The following is a 17,652-nucleotide window of genomic DNA, read 5'->3' on the forward strand; positions in this document are numbered from 1 at the left end:
CTTACGGTTGTGGGCGGAGCAGTTGCCGTACCAGGCGGTGATACAGCCCGACAGGATGCTCTCGATTGTGCATCTGTAAAAGTTTGTGAGTGATTTTGGTGACAAGCCGAATTTCTTCAGCATCCTGAGGTTGAAGAGGCGCTGCTGCGCCTTCTTCACCACGCTGTCTGTGTGGGTGGACCCTTTCAGTTTGTCCGTGATGTGTACGCTGAGGAACTTAAAACTTTCCACCCTCTCCACTACTGTCCCGTCGATGTGGATAGGGGGCTGCTCCCTCTGCTGTTTCCTGAAGTTCACGATCATCTCCTTTGTTTTGTTGACATTGAGTGTGAGGTTATTTTCCTGACACCACACTCTGAGGGCCCTCACCTCCTCCCTGTAGGCAATCTTGTCATTGTTGGTAATCAAGCCTACCACTGAAGTGTCGTCTGCAAACTTGATGATTGAGTTGGAGGCGTGCATGGCCATGCAGTCATGGGTGAAAAGGGAGTACAGGAGAGGGCTGAGAATGCACCCTTGTGGGGCCCCAGTGTTGAGGATCAACTGGGTGGAGATGTTGTTACCTACCCTCACCACCTGGGGGCGGCCCGTCAGGAAGTCCAGGACCCAGTTGCACAGGGCGGGGTCGAGACCCAGGGTCTCGAGCTTAATGACGTGTTTGGAGGGTACTATGGTGTTAAATGCTGAGCAGTAGTCAATGAACAGCATTCTTACATAGGTATTCCTCTTGTCCAGATGGGTTAGGGCAGTGTGCAGTGCGATGGCGATTGCGTCGTCTGATGACCAATTAGGGTGGTAAGTAAATTGGAGTGGGTCTACGGTGTCAGGTAGGGTGGAGGTGATATGGTGCTTGACTAGTCTCTCAAAGCACTTCATGATGATGGAAGTGAGTGCTACGGGGCGGTAGTCATTTAGCTCAGTTACCTTAGCTTTCTTGGGAATAGGAACAATGGTGGCTCTCTTGAAGCATGTGGGAACAGCAGACTGGGATAAGGATTGATTGAATATGTCCGTAAACACACCAGCCAGCTAGTCTGCGCATGCTCTGAGGACGCGGCTGAGGATGCCTTCTGGGCCTGCAGCCTTGCGAGGGTTAACACGTTTAAATGTTTTACTCACGTTGGCTGCAGTGAAGGAGAGGCCGCAGGTTCTGGTAGCGGGCCGTGTCAGTGGCACTGTATTGTCCTCAAAGCGAGCAAAGAAGTTGTTTAGTTTGTCTGGGAGCAAGACATCGCTGTCCGCAACGGGGCTGGTTTTTCTTTTGTAGTCCGTGATTGACTGTAGACCCTGCCACATACCTCTCGTGTCTGAGCCATTGAATTGAGACTCTACTTTGTCTCAACATTGACGCTTAGCTTGTTTGATTGTCTTGCGGAGGGAATAGCTACACTGTTTGTATTCGGTCATGATTCCGGTCACCTTGCCCTAAATAAAAGCAGTGGTTCGCGCTTTCAGTTTTGCGCGAATGCTGCCATCAATCCACGGTTTCTGGTTGGGGAATGTTTTAATAGACGCTGTGGGTACAACATCACCGATGCCCTTGCTAATAAACTCGCTCACCAAATCAGCGTATTCATCAATGTTGTTGTTCGACGGAACAAATCTCAGTCCACGTGATCGAAGCAATCTTGAAACGTGGAACCCAATTGGTCGGACCAGCGTTGAACAGACCTGAGCACAGGTGCTTCCTGTTTTAGTTTCTGTCTATAGGCTGGGAGCAACAAAATGGAGTCGTGGTCAGCTTTTCCGAAAGGAGGGCGGGGGAGGGCCTTACATGCGTCGCGGAAGTTTGAATAACAATGATCCAGGGTTTTGCCAGCCCGGGTCGCGCAATCGATATGCTAATAAAATTTGGGGAGCCTTGTTTTCAGATTAGCCTTGTTAAAATCCCCAGCTACAGTGAGGGAAAAAAGTATTTGATCCCCTGCTGATTTTGTACGTTTGCCCACTGACAAAGAAATGATCAGTCTATAATTTTAATGGTAGGTTTATTTGAACAGTGAGGGGCAGAAAAACAAAAAAAAATCCAGAAAAACATTGATTTGCATTTTAATAAGGGAAATAAGTATTTGACCCCCTCTCAATCAGAAAGATTTCTGGCTCCCAGGTGTCTTTTATACAGGTAACGAGCTGAGATTAGGAGCACACTCTTAAAGGGAGTGCTCCTAATCTCAGCTTGTTACCTGTATAAAAGACACCTGTCCACAGAAGCAATCAATCAATCAGATTCCAAACTCTCCACCATGGCCAAGACCAAAGAGCTCTCCAAGGATGTCAGGGACAAGATTGTAGACCTACACAAGGCTGGAAAGGGCTACAAGACCATCGCCAAGCAGCTTGGTGAGAAGGTGACAACAGTTGGTGCAATTATTCGCAAATGGAAGAAACACAAAAGAACTGTCAATCTCCCTTAGCCTGGGGCTCCATGCAAGATCTCACCTCGTGGAGTTGCAATGATTATGAGAACGGTGAGGAATCAGCCCCGAACTACATGGGAAGATCTTGTCAATGATCTCAAGGCAGCTGGGACCATAGTCACCAAGAAAACAATTGGTAACACACTACGCCGTGAAGGACTGAAATCCTGCAGCGCCCGCAAGGTCCCCCTGCTCAAGAAAGCACATATACATACCCGTCTGAAGTTTGCCAATGAACATCTGAATGATTCAGAGGACAACTGGGTGAAAGTGTTGTGGTCAGATGAGACCAAAATGGAGCTCTTTTGGCATTAACTCAACTCGCCGTGTTTGGAGGAGGAGGAGGAATGCTGCCTATGACCCCAAGAATACCATCCCCACCGTCAAACATGGAGGTGGAAACATTATGCTTTGGGGGTGTTTTTCTGCTAATGGGACAGGACAACTTCACCGCATCAAAGGGACGATGGACGGGGCCATGTACTGTCAAATCTTGGGTGAGAACCTCCTTCCCTCAGCCAGGGCATTGAAAATGGGTCGTGGATGGGTATTCCAGCATGACAATGACCCAAAACACACGGCCAAGGCAACAAAGGAGTGGCTCAAGAAGAAGCACATTCAGGTCCTGGAGTGGCTTAGCCAATCTCCAGACCTTAATCCCATAGAAAATCTGTGGAGGGAGCTGAAGGTTCGAGTTGCCAAACGTCAGCCTCGAAACCTTAATGACTTGGAGAAGATCTGCAAAGAGGACTGGGACAAAATCTCTCCTGAGATGTGTGCAAACCTGGTGGCCAACTACAAGAAACGTCTGACCTCTGTGATTGCCAACAAGGGTTTTGCCACCAAGTACTAAGTCATGTTTTGCAGAGGGGTCAAATACTTATTTCCCTCATTAAAATGCAAATCTGTAACAGTTGACGTCGGATATAGTGGACCAAAATGCAGCAGGAATATGTGCACTCATCTTCTTTTATTTGGTGAAGAAGGAGAACCAAAATAAACACGTACACAAAGAAAACACAACGACAATTCACAGGCTGGTAAGGCACAAGGCTATACACAGAACATAAAAATACACTAACATAGAACAGTGCCCAAAAACCCCCGGAATACATAAATCAAATACCCTACTAAACAAACCACCATCCCGAACCACATAAAACAAATACCCTCTGCCACGTCCTGACCAAACTACAATAACAAATAACCCCTATTACTGGTCAGGACGTGACAAAATCATTTTATAACATTTTTGACATGTGCTTTTCTGGATTTTTTTGTTGTTATTCTCTCTCTCACTGTTCAAATAAACCTACCATTAAAATTATAGACTGATCATTTCTTTGTCAGTGGGCAAACGTACAAAATCAGCAGGGGATCAAATACTTTTTTCCCTCACTGTACAATAAATGTAGCCTCAGGATATGTGGTTTCCAGTTTACATAGAGTCAAATGAAGTTCTTTCAGGGCCGTGGATATGTCTGCTTGGGGGAGAATATACACGACTGTGGTTATGATCGAAGAGAATTCTCTTGGTAGATAATGCGGTCGGCATTTGATTGTGAGGAATTCTAAGTCAGGTGAACAAAAGGACTTGAGTTCCTGTATGTTGTTATGATCACACCACGTCTCGTTAATCATAAGGCATACACCCCTGCCCTTCTTCTTACCAGAGAGATGCTTGTTTCTGTCGGTGCGATGCGTGAAGAAACCAGGTGGCTATACCGACTCCGATAGCGTGTCTCGAGTGAGCCATGTTTCCATGAAACAAAGAACGTTACAGTCTCTGATGTCTCTCTGGAAGGCAACCCTTGCTCGGATTTCGTCTACCTTGTTGTCAAGAGACTGGACATTGGCGAGTAGTATGCTCGGGAGCGGTGCGCCCGTCTACGGAGCCTGACCAGAAGACCGCTCCGTCTGCCCCTTCTGCGGCGCCGTTGTCCGATCCATTGTCCTGGGTGGTGGGCCAAACAGAGGATCCGCTTCGGGAAAGTCGTATTTGTGACGCTCAACGCGCTGCAAGTCCTGCCTCTCAAATCTCCTCTTTGGTTTTTAGGAGCATATTCCCACGTGCCATCTCCTCATTGGTTTTTAGGAGCACATATCCACGTGGGTGATTGAAAGATGAACTGACGTCCACACTCCAGTCAGTAATGAACCGTAAAGTTGGTTGCCAACCTCCATATAAAGTCCAAAGAAGTAAAAAAGAAGCCTGAGGAAGGAGGAGAGATGACGAGAAAGGAATTCGGTTTACCGTTTTATCTGTGCATTAATTGTCGGAGTAGAGGACATTGTGCATTTCAGGTAAAATAACAACTAAATGTTTATATCCCAGGACTAGCTAGCTAAATTGCCATAAATGTTTAATGCTTTTCGACCTGTCCCCAAATGAATATAATTGGTTCATAGTTTGTTGTGATATTTCAACCTGCGTGTCCTGATCGTGTCTGGTGTGGGGGTACAAAATCAACATGTGCATTATGGCGTACGCAGGCCCGCGAGCGGTTTGGTCAGCATGTCAGTGTTAGAGAAAATATATCTAAACTAGGAAATCGCCTTTCAACTCATGTTAATACTGTCTGTCTATGGCAAACATAAAGTGTTTTTTTGTATAAAATATATTAATAATTTTAGATTACTAGCAATAAATTGATCTCTGAATGTGTTACAATGACAAAACCACTCTCTCATGCTGCGTTAATTGTTAGTTAGAGTTCAGTCAGGAGTTGATGGACAGTCGGAAGAGCGAATGAAATGATAGGAGGGACAGCCCAGCTTCAAGTGGTGTCAGATTTCACATCCTGCTACACACAGGCAGAAGAGACATACTCCTGTGTCCGTGTGAATCCTACCGTGTCCACAGATCGATTTATAAGCCAAAATGTCTGTCAGAACCAAGCAGGTCCACTAAACACGGGACTTTATATCACATAGGTATTAACTAAAATGTGATAATAGTACTTACAGGGCGGTACTATACAGTACCTGCTAAGCCAGCCAAATATGTCGTGTCCCCACTGCAGGACCAGCTCTAGATGGTCTGCCTGCATGGTCCTCTGGAGCAGCAGCACAGCAAACTCCATGAAGCACGACTTGCGCTTGAACTTCATCACTGAAACACACGCCAAATACACATTGATCATTCAGTACAGACAGACACATACACAATGTGCCTTCAGAAAGTATTCATACCCCTTGACTTATTCAATATTTTGTTGTGTTACAGCCTATATATATATTTTCTCGCAAAGTGAAAACATGTTTTTAGAAATCTTTACACATTTATTGAAAATAAAATATAGAAACATCAAATTTACGTAAGTATTCATATCCCTGAGTCAATACATGTTAGAACCACCTTTGGCAGCGATTACAGCTGTGATTATTTCTGGGTAAGTCTCTAAGAGCTTTGCACACCTTGGATTGTACAATATTTGCACTATTATTGAAAAAATGTAATCTTTGTCAAATTGCTTGTTGACCATTGCTAGACAGATCATTTTGTAACGCCCTGGCCATAGAGAGGGGCTTTTGTTCTTTATTTTGGTTAGGCCAGGGTGTTACATTGGGTGGGCGTTCTATGTGCATTTTTCTATGTTGGTTTGTTTCATTGATTTTGGCCGTGTGGCTTCCAATCAGGCACAACTGTAGAGTGTTGTTGCTGATTGAGAGTCACACATAAGTGCCTGTTTTTCCGTTGGGGTTTTGTGGGTAATTGTTTCTGTTTAGTGTTTTGCACCTGACAGGACTGTTTGGCTGTCGGTTTTCTTGTTTTGTTTTGTATAGTGTTCTTTCTGTTATTAAATTCAATGATGAACACTAACTCCGCTGCGCCTTGGTCTACTCTCTCTCCCGACAGCCGTTACAATTTTCAAGTCTTGCCATAGATTTTCAAGCCGATTTCAGTCAAAACTGTAACTAGGCCACTCAGGAACATTCAATGTCGTCTTGGTAAACAACTCCAGCGTATATTTGGCCTTGAGTTTTAGGTTATTGTCCTGCTGAAAGGTGAATTTGTCTCCCAGTGTCTGTTGGAAATCAGACGGAACCAGGTTTTCCTCTAGGATTTGCCTGTGCTTAGCTCTATTCCGTTTCTTTTTACCCTAAAAAACTCCCTTGTCCTTGCTGATGACAAGCATATAAAATGTAGAAAAAGTCAAGGGGTGTGAATACTTTCTGAAGGCACTGTACATACAGTAAACACCTAGGGAAGACAGAGATAGGGTTAATAAATACGTACAATCTTTGAAAGCAGCCTTCAGAGGGCTGTTGGTGATGATGGGGTACAGCAGAATGGGGTCCTCCTGTCCAGTCAGTTCATGAGCATGGGCCACCGCTAAGAATAGTGAAGAATAGAAGAGAATATAATAGAATCAATCAATATTCAATGATACATATATAATATCATATAATTTGTTTTAATGTCTACAATGTTACAAACAGGACAGTTAGTACAGGACAGTACAGCAGAGGCCTGTAGTATCTCATACCTCTGCTCCAGGCTGAGCTGTCATGCTGCATGAAGGTTCCAGTCCTCTTGTTCTTCATGGCACTGCCCTCCAGAGCCTTCATCTGTTCATTCTGCTCCTCCTCTCCCTGGATGCTGCCTGCCTTCTTCAGCAACTTCTCAATCTGGTCATATGCACACACACACCAGGGTTTCCATTAGCCGGATTTTGCCCCCCCCCCCCAAAAAAAAGCTGATAAATTAAAATGCTGCTGGACAATTGTCAGGGAGAAGAAAAAAAATCCCTTTGTGAAGTAATGCATTTTAGCCTATTCATACCAGTAGATGTAATGCGAGAGCTGCTGATACAGCTCAAACAGAAAAAAAAGTGTTAAGTAAAAAATAGATACTTAAAAAAAATAAAAGTAAAACATACTTAAACAGCAGCAGTAAAATAACAATAGCGAGGCTACATACAGGGTGTACCGGTACAGAGTCAATGTATGGGGGCACTGGTTAGTCGAGGTAACTGAGGTGATATGTACATGTAGGTAGAGTTAAAGTGGTACTATGCATAGATAATAAACAGAGAGTAACAGCAGCGTAAAAGGGTGGGGGGGCAATGCAAATAGTCTGGATAGCCCTTTGATTAGCTGTTCAGGAGTCTTATAGCTTGAGGGTAGAAGCAGTTAAGAAGCCTTTTGGACCTAGACTTAGCACTCCGGTACCGCTTACCGTGCGGTAGCAGAGAGAACAATCCATGACTAGGGTGACTGGAGTCTTTGACAATTTTTAGGGCCTTCCTCTGACCCCGCCTGGTATAGAAGTCCTGGATGGCAGGAAGCTTGGCCCCAGTGATGTACTGGGCCATACGCACTACCCTCTGTAGTGCCTTGCGGTCGGAGGCCGAGCAGTTGCCATACCAGGCAGTGATGCAACCAGTCAGGATGCTCGTGCCCTCTTCACGACGGTCGTAGTGTGTTTGGACCATGTTAGTTTGTTGGTGATGTGGACACCAAGGAACTTGAAGCTCTCCACCTGCTCCACTGCAGTCCCGTCAATGAGAATGGGGGCGTGCTCGGTCCTCCTTTTCCTGTAGTCCACAATCATCTCCTTTGTCTTGTTCACGTTGAGGGAGAGGTTGTTGTCCTGGCACCACACGGCCAGGTCTCTGACCTCCCTATAGGCTGTCTCATCGTTGTTGGTGATCAGGCCTACCACTGTTTTGTCTTCAGCAAACTTGATAACGGTGTTGGAGTAGTGCCTGGCATGCAGTAATGAGTGAACAGGGAGTACAGGAGGGGAATGAGCACGCACCCCTGAGGGGCCCCCGTGTTGAGGATCAGCGTGGCGGATGTGTTGTTACCTACCCTGACCACCTGGGGGCGGCCCGTCAGGAAGTCCAGGATCCATTTGCAGAGAGAGGTGTTTAGTCCCAAGCTTAGTGATGAGCTTTGAGGGCACTGTGATGTTAAACGCTGAGCTGTAGTCAATGGGAAAGAGCAGTGTTGAGTGCAAGAGACCGCATCATCTGTGGATCTGTTGGGGCGGTATGCAAATTGGGTGTAGGGTTTCTGGGATAAAGGTGTTGATGTGAGCCATGACCAGCCTTTCAAAGCACTTCATGGCTACAGATGTGAGTGCTACGGGTCTGTAGTCATTTAGGCTGGTTACCTTAGTGTTCTTGGGAATAGGGACTATGGTGGTCTGCTTGAAACATGTTGCTATTACAGACTCCATTAGGGACAGGTTGAAAATGTCAGTGAAGACACTTGCTCGGAGTACACGTCCTAGAAATCCATCTGGCCCTGTGAATGTTGACCTGTTTAAAGATCTTACCCACATCGGCTACGGAGAGCGTGATCACACAATCGTCTGGAACAGCTGATGCTCTCATGCATGCTTTAAGTGTTACTTGCCTCGAAGCGAGCATAGAAGAATGTAGCTTGTCTGGTAGGCTCATGTCACTGGGAAGCTCATGGCTGTGCTTCCCTTTGCAGTCTGTAATAGTTTGCAAGCCCTGCCACATTCGACGAGCATCGGAGACAGTGTAGTACGATTCAATCTTAGTCCTGTATTGACACTTTGCCTGTTTGATGGTTCGTCGGAAGGCATAGCGTGATTTCTTATAAGCTTCCGGGTTAGAGTCCCGCTCCTCGAAAGTGGCAGCTCTACCCTTTAGCTCAGTGCGGATTTTGCCTGTAATCCATGGCTTCTGGTTGTATGTACGTACAGTCACTGTGGGGACGATGTCATCGATGCACTTATTGATGAAGCCAGTGACTAATGTGGTGTACTCCTCAATGCCATCGGAAGAATCCCAGAACATATTCCAGTCTGTGCTAGCAAAACAGTCCTGTAGCTTAGCATCTGCTTCATCTGACCACTTTCTTATTGACCGAGTCACTGGTGCTTCCTGCTTTAGTTTTTGCTTGTAAGCAAGAATCAGGAGGATAGAATTATGGTCAAATTTGCTAAATGGAGGGCAAGGAAGAGCTTTGTACGTGTCTCTGTGTGTGGTGTAAAGGTGGTCTAGAGTTTTTTTCCCCCTCGGGTTGCACATTTAACATACTGGTAGAAATGAGGTAAAACTGATTTGAGTTTCCCTGCATTAAAGTCCCCGGCCACTAGGAGCGCCACCTCTGGATGAGCGTTTTCCTGCTTGCTTATGGCCGTATACAGCTCATTGAGTGTGGTCTTAGTGCCAGCATCGGTTTGTGGTGGTATATAAACAGCTACGAAAAATCCAGATGAAAACTCTCTTGGTAAATAGTGTGGTCTACAGCTTATCATGAGATACTCTACCTCAGGCGAGCAAAACCTTGAGACTTCCTTAGATTTCATGCACCTGCTGTTGTTTACAAATATACATAGACCGCCACCCCTTGTCTTACCAGAGGCTGCTGTTCTATCCTGCCGAATAAGCTTAAAACCCGCCAGCTGTACATGATTCATGTCGCCGTTCAGCCACGACTCAGTGAAATATAAGATATTACAGTTTTTAATGTCCCGTTGGTAGGAAATACGTGATCATAGTTCGTCTATTTTATTATTGATTGATTTTACGTTGGCTAATAGGACCGATGGTAAAGGTAGATTACCCTCTCGGCGAAGGATCCTTACAAGGCACCCGGAACTTCGTCCTCGATACCGCCATTTCTTTCTCCTGTGAATGACGGGGAAGAGGGCCTTGTCGGGCCTCTGAGGTAAATCCTTCCCGTCCGACTCGATGAAGAAAAAGTATTCCTCCAGTAAGTGAGTGATCGCTGTACTGATATCTAGAAGCCCTTTTCGTTCATAAGACATGGTGGCAGAAACATTATGTACAAAGTAAGTTACAAATAATGCGAGAAAACATACAGTGGTTGCTCAACTAAAAGTTTAGAATTATGCTGCGGGACTTAGAGGTAATTTGTGGTTTAGTATGGTACCCTGCGTCATTACTTCTTTGCTCCAGACCAGCGCAAGGGGGAGTTAGAGCACTGATTATGCTTTTGGGTCCCAAGGCAATACTGTGTCTCTAACTGACAATGAATGGGCGACATAAACCAAATAGAAACTGATAATTGTGCACGACTTCAAAATTGAATTTCAATGAACTGAATGATGAGAATGAAGAAGGTGATTGAACTTAGAACAATAGTGTTAGAATTGCTATTCCTCTGTTCTGCACACGCACCCCGGGAAAAACACACTTATTTAATTTGTTACTACTCGTCAGTATTAATTACTAAAACTGTTGTTACACTAAGGTTTTTATTCTAAGAGAAACTTAGACTACAATTAGGGTGTGGAAATGTTAGGATTATTTTGCTCTTACTGTAGTACTGTAGCCTACTCCCGACCGGTCACGTTGTACAGCTCCATTATGGGCTATTAGCAGGACAATAGATACTTTGTGCAAGGTAATTGATCAGCATGAACAACTTTGTGGATGGGGCCTCCCGAGTGGTGCAGTGGTCCAAGACACTGCATCGCAGTGCAAACTGCGTTGCTACAGATGACGGTTCGACACCCGTGCCGGCCGCAACCGGGAGACCCATGAGGTGACAGTGGGCTTTTGGTTTCTCTCCCTCTAAAAATAACAAACTGGCTTTATTTACAAATTAGTAAGAATGTCTCACCTCATGTTCAAGAATGGCCTTTTTCTCGCTCACTTTAGGTTATTTGAAAACTAAGTAATCTCCAAAATATAATAATTTTTTTAACAAAGCGATTACTATTATTATTAATTAATTTTGAATTACACTACCATTCAAAAGTTTGGGGTCACTTAGAAATGTCCTTGTTTTTGAAAGAAAAGTATATTTTTTGTCCATTCAAATGACATCAAATTGATCAGAAATACAGTGTAGACATTGTTAATGTTGTAAATGACTATTGTAGTTGGAAACGGCATATTTTTTATGGAATATCTACATAGGTGTACAGAGGCCCATTTACCAGCAACCATCACTCCTGTGTTCCAATGGTACATTGTGTTAGCTAATCCAAGTTGCTCATTTTAAAAGGCTAATTGATCATTAGAAAACCCTTTTGCAATTATGTTAGCACAGTTGAAAACTGTTGTTCTAATTAAAAAAGCAATAAAACGGGCCTTCTTAAGACTAGTTGAGAATCTGGAGCATCAGCATTTGAGGGTTCGATTACAGGCTCAAAATGGCTAGAAACAAATATCTTTCTTCTGAAACTCATCGGTCTATTCTTGTTCTGAAAAATGAAGGCTATTCCATGCGAGAAATTGCCAAAAAACTGAAGATCTCGTACAACGTGTGTACTACTCCCTTCACAGAACAAAATGGCCTAGGCAGAGTTGCAAAGAAAAGGCCATATCTTAGACTGGCCAATAAAAAGAAAAGATTAGTTGGGCAAAAGAACAGACACTGAACAGAGGAACTCAGCATCCCGGAGTCGCCTCTTCACTGTTGACGTTAAGACTGGTGTTTTGCGGGTACTATTTAATGAAGCTGCCAGTTGAGGACTTGTGTGGCATCTGTTTCTCAAACCAGACACTCTAATATACTTGTCCTCTTGCTCAGTTGTGCACCGGGGCCTCCCACTCCTCTTTCTATTCTGGTTAAAGACAGTTTGCGCTGTTCTGTGAAGGGAGTAGTACACAGCGTTGTACGAGATCTTCAGTTTCTTGGCAATTTCTCGCATGGAATAGCCTTCATTTCTCAGAACAAGAATAGACTGATGAGTTTCAGAAGAAAGGTCTTTGTTTCTGGCCATTTTGAGCCTGTAATCGACCAAAAATGTGCTTTTCTTTCAAAATCAAGGACATTTCTAAGTGACCCCAAACTTTTGAACTGTAGTGTATATAAAAGCCCCTTAGATATTCTCACAGATCAGATTTGCTCTAACCAAAAATGCCCCTTAGATAGTAATTTAGAATCCTCCAATCCTCTAATTGGCTGAGAGTCAAGTCATTGAAAAAAATAATATACGATATACTGTAGGCCTACCGTAGGCGACATGAGTCTCACTAGTGTTGAGTAATGTCCTGTTAAAAGTGGTGTAGGTCTTATTTATTTAAAAGCATATTAAAGTTAGAAGCAATAGGATTTGAAGCAATAGCCTACCCGCTTTGGTCAACTATTTCAGCACCGTTTCACGCTGCTCTGAGACAAGCATGGGGACTGGTCTTGATAAATCAATGAGATTTTTATTTTCACTGAATCTCTGTTTGGGTATTGGTTAGACTACAATTAGGGTGTGGAAATGTACTGTAGTATTGTAGCCTATTCCCGACCGTCACATTGTACACCGCCATATTTTGCATTCCATTCTAACGGAAACCCTGAGGGTTTCATTTTTTGATTTTTTTGGAATAGAAACACCATAATATTAATCAAATTAATTAAGCTGACTTTCTTAAAATCAATCCCATATACTCTGTTCTTACAGAAAAGGTTTTAAATTCTCTAGTACAGCCAATATTGAAGGCTATCAAATGCTTCTCTAAGATGCCCTTCGGTGGTCAAAACTAGCACTAACTAGCATTAATGATAACAATGGCTGAAAATTAAATAACATGAATTCTGCAGCAGCCCGCAAGGTGTGCTGCAGTATGATGCAACTTTTAAAGGGTAGAACCACTGTACACAATAGTACAATTGTGTCACGGCTGTCGACAGGAGCGGACCAAAGTGCAGCGTGGTTGTAGTTCCACATTTGATTAAATCCGTGAAACTTTGCAATACACAAATAACTGAAAATGACAAAACAACAAACCGTGACGCAGAGAGAAACAACACTACTCAAAATATAATAACCCACAAAACCCAGGAAGAAAAACCCCTACTTAAATATGATCTCCAATTAGAGACAACGAGGACCAGCTGCCTCCAATTGGAGATCAACCCAAAAAAACAACATAGAAATAGAAAAACTAGAACTTAAACATAGAAAAAGTTAAAGCTTGGTCGCAAATGGGTCTTCCAAATGGACAATGACCCCAGGCGCACTTTCAAAGTTGTGGCAAAATGGCTTAAGGACAACAGAGTCCAGGTATTGGAGTGGCCATCACAACGCCCTGACCTCAATCCTACAGAAAATGTATGGGCAGAACTGAAAAAGAGTGTGCGAGTAAGGAGGACTATAAACCTAACTCAGTTACACCAGCTCTGTCAGAGGAATGGGCCAAAATTCAAATACTACCAAATACTAAATGAGTGTATGTAAACTTCTGACCCACTGGGAATGTGATGAAAGAAATAAAAGCTGAAATAAATCACTCTCTACCATTATTCTGACATTTCACATTCTTAAAATAAAGTGGTGATCCTAACTGACCTAAGACAGGGAATTTTTACTAGGATTAAATGTCAGGAATTGTGAAAAACTGAGCTTAAATGTATTTTGCTAAGGTGTATGTAAACTTCCGACTTCAACTGTACGGGTAAGATAGTCTAGCAAGCTACATTTTCAGATATTACACGTTTCTAATTTTGACAGAAAGTTGTTTCATTTCAAGCTAAAGTGTACTGTTAGCTAGCGTTAGCTGGCTGGCTCCCTAGCTAACATTAGGTGGCGTGATGTGTGTGATCTTACATGTTGTTTACCTAGCTAGGTTAATTGTTTACCTAGCTAGATAGCTACATGTCTTAAGCTAAAGTGTACAACACCCGTTGAATATGGCCGGTGTCAGTAAACGTCTGCAAAAAAGCATGAAATTGTTCCCAGCAAAGCTTGTTAGGCCGTTTTCATGATATCCAGAGGTAAAACAAATCATCGGCCAGAGCCTCAAGTGTGTGCTCTGAACGCAAGGAGATGGGTGGGGCTAAAGGTTAAGAGGGTGTGAATACCAAGAGTGTGCAAAGCTGTCATCAAGGCAAAATGTGGGTACTTTGAAGAATCTCAAATATAAGGTATATTTTGATTTGTTTAACACTTTTTTGGTTACTACATGATTCCATATGTGTTATTTCATAGTTGATATCTTCATTATTTTTCTACAATGTAGAAAATAGTACAAATAAAGAAAAACCCTTGAATGAGTAGGTGTAAAAACTTTTGACTGGTACTGTACAACGTGAGGCTATTTGATGAGTTTCCAAGTATAGGTTTTTTTTCTGTAGTGATGCTTTGAATCCTCTGCTTCATTTAGACAACATGGCAATTAACAGACAAACACACTATTGCTGTGTGTAACAGGGGCTTAAGAGTGGGATGTTACCATAGTAATGGGGCCACTCAAGCCTTGTCACATGTCTATGTGAGATTTTGAATCTGACAACTGACTAGTAGTAGACCACGTCTCTTTGCAAGCAGTTGAAGCCAACTACAACTAATATTGAAAAACAACCGAGCTTGTGAACAAAACAATGTAAATAGCCAAGAAACACGAGGACAAAGTCTCCCTTTGTAGGCTTTCAAGTAAATTATACCAACTTTTATGCCTGTGCGCAGCGTCTCCAAAAAATGTATCTATCAGCACTTCACTCACAGCGCGCACAGCTCACCAGCCAGTCATTGATGCTGCGTGAGGTGGGATATAGGATACTTATTTCTATGAAACAAAACTGCAGAAATACATTGAAAACAGCTACTCCAGCTTTTTGCTATAAATCGCAACTCGCACGTGCTCATACTTGACTTCTGACTCTATTTTTATTAGCAAATGCGAATGCAATGCTCACAATGTAGAGCCCTGCAAATTGACCACCCGCCAACGTGGCTGGTGAAATAGACATTCTTACCCACCAATAAATACCAAAAGCTACCGGCATTTGGCGGGTGTTAATTTTATGCCCTGCTTGGGCTGTAAAATGGAGGTGTGCTTTGATGAGTAATTGATTAAAGGCAGTATAGGTTACAGTGCAGTACATACCCCGTCTGGCTCCACTGGAAGGGCTCCACTGGGGCCCTGCACGGTCTCCAGGATATCATGGAGGAGTTTCTTTCCCTGTTCGATCACTGTTGCTGCCAAACGGTGCTTCTCCAGGGTGCGAAGGGCCTATGGGTTAGTAGAAGACTGGTCTTAATAGATCTAGATGAATGGAACTCACACACACACTGTGTTAAAACCTTTTCCAGCTCTCCCTCTTTGGTTGGTATATAGCTCAAAGGCCCAAACGGGACACACAGCCGTATCCTTACAAACATTTCGGGTGGCTGCGCAAAATCTTCTTCAGCTCTTCCTCTTTTTCACAAACATACACACACTAGGGTTTAATAGCGGGATCTGCGTTACTGAGATTTCCAGAGATTTCCTGCCCAAACCCATTCTCGATTCCAGAGATAAATAAGTGCGAGAAACCAGTAAATTATAATAAATAATTTCTAAAACAATGTGACGTGAAATGGCACTGTTAAATGATATGAAATGTCTAAATCTGGCTGATCTACAGCCATCTCTGCTATCTGCATGGTCAATCATATTCCTGTAAAGCTTAGTGAGCGTTTTATGAATACACCGGAGAATATGTGTAAAGCGTCTGTGTGTAGCTGGAGAGAGAGTCAGGCGCAGGACAGCAGATAAGAGTAAAGAAAGCAATTTACTCAAAATATATCACAATACACGTCGTAAATACAAGGCCACACAATACAGACCGCAATCAATAAACAATTACTCACAAACAAACATGGGGGAACAGAGGGTTAAATAATGAACAAGTAATTGGGGGATTGAAACCAGGTGTGTAAGACAAAGACAAAACAAATGGAAAATGAAAAGTGGATCGGCGATGGCTAGAAGGCCGGTGACGTCGACCGTTGAACGCTGCCCGAACAAGGAGGGGGACCGACTTCGGCGGAAGTCGTGACAATATGTTTCTACTGGTGTCTTCGCCCAAGATATTAGTGACCATTGCCCAGTTGTTTGTGTTAGAGATACAAAAATCTATTTACAAAAATCTAAGTCTTGTGTCATCACAAAGAGGAACTTTAAAAACTTCAGTGAACAGGCTTCTTTTTTTTTTTTTTTTTACATTATCTTTATTATAGTGACCTTGACTAAAAACTTCAGGGAACAGGCAGGCATTTAATTTATTTTTTATTTTTTTCATTATCTTTATTTTAGTGACCTTGATTGTATTTCAGCTATCCCTGAATCTGATTTAGCTTTGAGCCTCTTTGCAGATATCTTCAATACTATTGTGGATAATCGTTCTCCCTTCAAATAATAAAGGGTTAAAGGTAGATGGAATGTCTGGTACACTCCGGAATTATCAGAAGTCATTCAGAAAAGAGATGATGCTTGGGTCAAGGCTTAGGCTTGGACCGGCAAGCTTTTAAGCAACTGAGGAATCATTGTGTAAGACAAATCAGAAATGCAAAATCTGATTAACCACTCTTTCAGATTGTAATGGGAACCTGGCTAAAGTCTGGAAAACTGTCAAATTCCTGAAGGGTTCTACTTCCTCCTCTCTGACACAACAAATTAATTCAGACACTGGCCTCATTAAAGAAAGAATGCCATCATTGATGACTTTAATCACCATTTCATTTCAGCGGGCTATCTCTCTTTCAAATAACTTCTAAGCCTATTCACAATGATATTGGGCTGGATGCTGATAGGGGAAACTTTCAGAATGATCAAAGAAATGATTTTTCTTTTAGGCTATTTACAGAAAAAGTAGTCCTGGATGCTTTGCTAGCAATAGACAACAATACATCTACAGGGGTCGACCAATTGGATCCTGGTCTGCTTAAGTGTGCAGAACCTATCATTGTTGGCTCAAATATTCCAAAAGTATAGAAATCAGCTCTAGGATAGTAGTGATCTTAATACTTATATCCTGCCTGTTTGGCCCTGTCCGGGGGTATCATCGGATGGGGCCGCAGTGTCTTCTGATACGTCCTGTCTCAGCCTCCAGTATTTATGCTGCAGTAGTTTATGTGTCGGGGGGCTAGGGTCAGTCTGTTACATCTGGAGTATTCTCTTGTCTTATCCGGTGTCCTGTGTGAATTTAAATATGCTCTCTCTAATTCTCTCTTTCTCTCTTTCTCTCGGAGGACCTGAGCCCTAGGACCATGCCTCGGGACTACCTGGCATGATGACTCCTTGCTGTCCCCAGTCCACCTGTCCATGCTGCTGCTCCAGTTCCCACTGTTCTGCCTGCGGCTACGGAACCCTGACCTGTTCACCGGACGTGCTTGTTTACATTACATTTTTTTTATTCCTGTTTGTTCTTGTTCCTGCTTGTTGCACCCTCGACAACTACTATGATTATTATTATTTGACCATGCTGGTCATTTATGAACATTTTAATATCTTGACCATGTTCTGTTATAATATCCACCCGGCACAGCCAGAAGAGGACTGGCCACCCCTCATAGCCTGGT

The 17,652-nt window shown here is 43.2% G+C and overlaps 1 protein-coding gene across 1 annotated transcript in view; it reads right to left on the reverse strand.

Moving 5' to 3' along the window:
- Window positions 1-15,416, reverse strand: part of LOC115185011 (cilia- and flagella-associated protein 54-like) — a 42,159-nt gene extending 26,743 nt beyond the window's left edge. The window contains exons 1-4 of the mRNA XM_029745613.1: window positions 15,197-15,416; window positions 6,908-7,040; window positions 6,658-6,753; window positions 5,403-5,529 (exon numbers count right to left, since the gene is read on the reverse strand). Of these exons, the coding sequence (XP_029601473.1) occupies window positions 5,403-5,529; window positions 6,658-6,753; window positions 6,908-6,989 (305 nt within the window). The 5' untranslated portion in view covers window positions 6,990-7,040; window positions 15,197-15,416. The remainder of the gene's footprint in view (window positions 1-5,402; window positions 5,530-6,657; window positions 6,754-6,907; window positions 7,041-15,196) is intronic.
- Between the last annotated feature and the right edge of the window lie 2,236 nt (window positions 15,417-17,652).

Source organism: Salmo trutta, unplaced genomic scaffold (genome assembly GCF_901001165.1).
Source record: "Salmo trutta unplaced genomic scaffold, fSalTru1.1, whole genome shotgun sequence".
Classification (NCBI taxonomy): Eukaryota; Metazoa; Chordata; class Actinopteri; order Salmoniformes; family Salmonidae; genus Salmo; species Salmo trutta.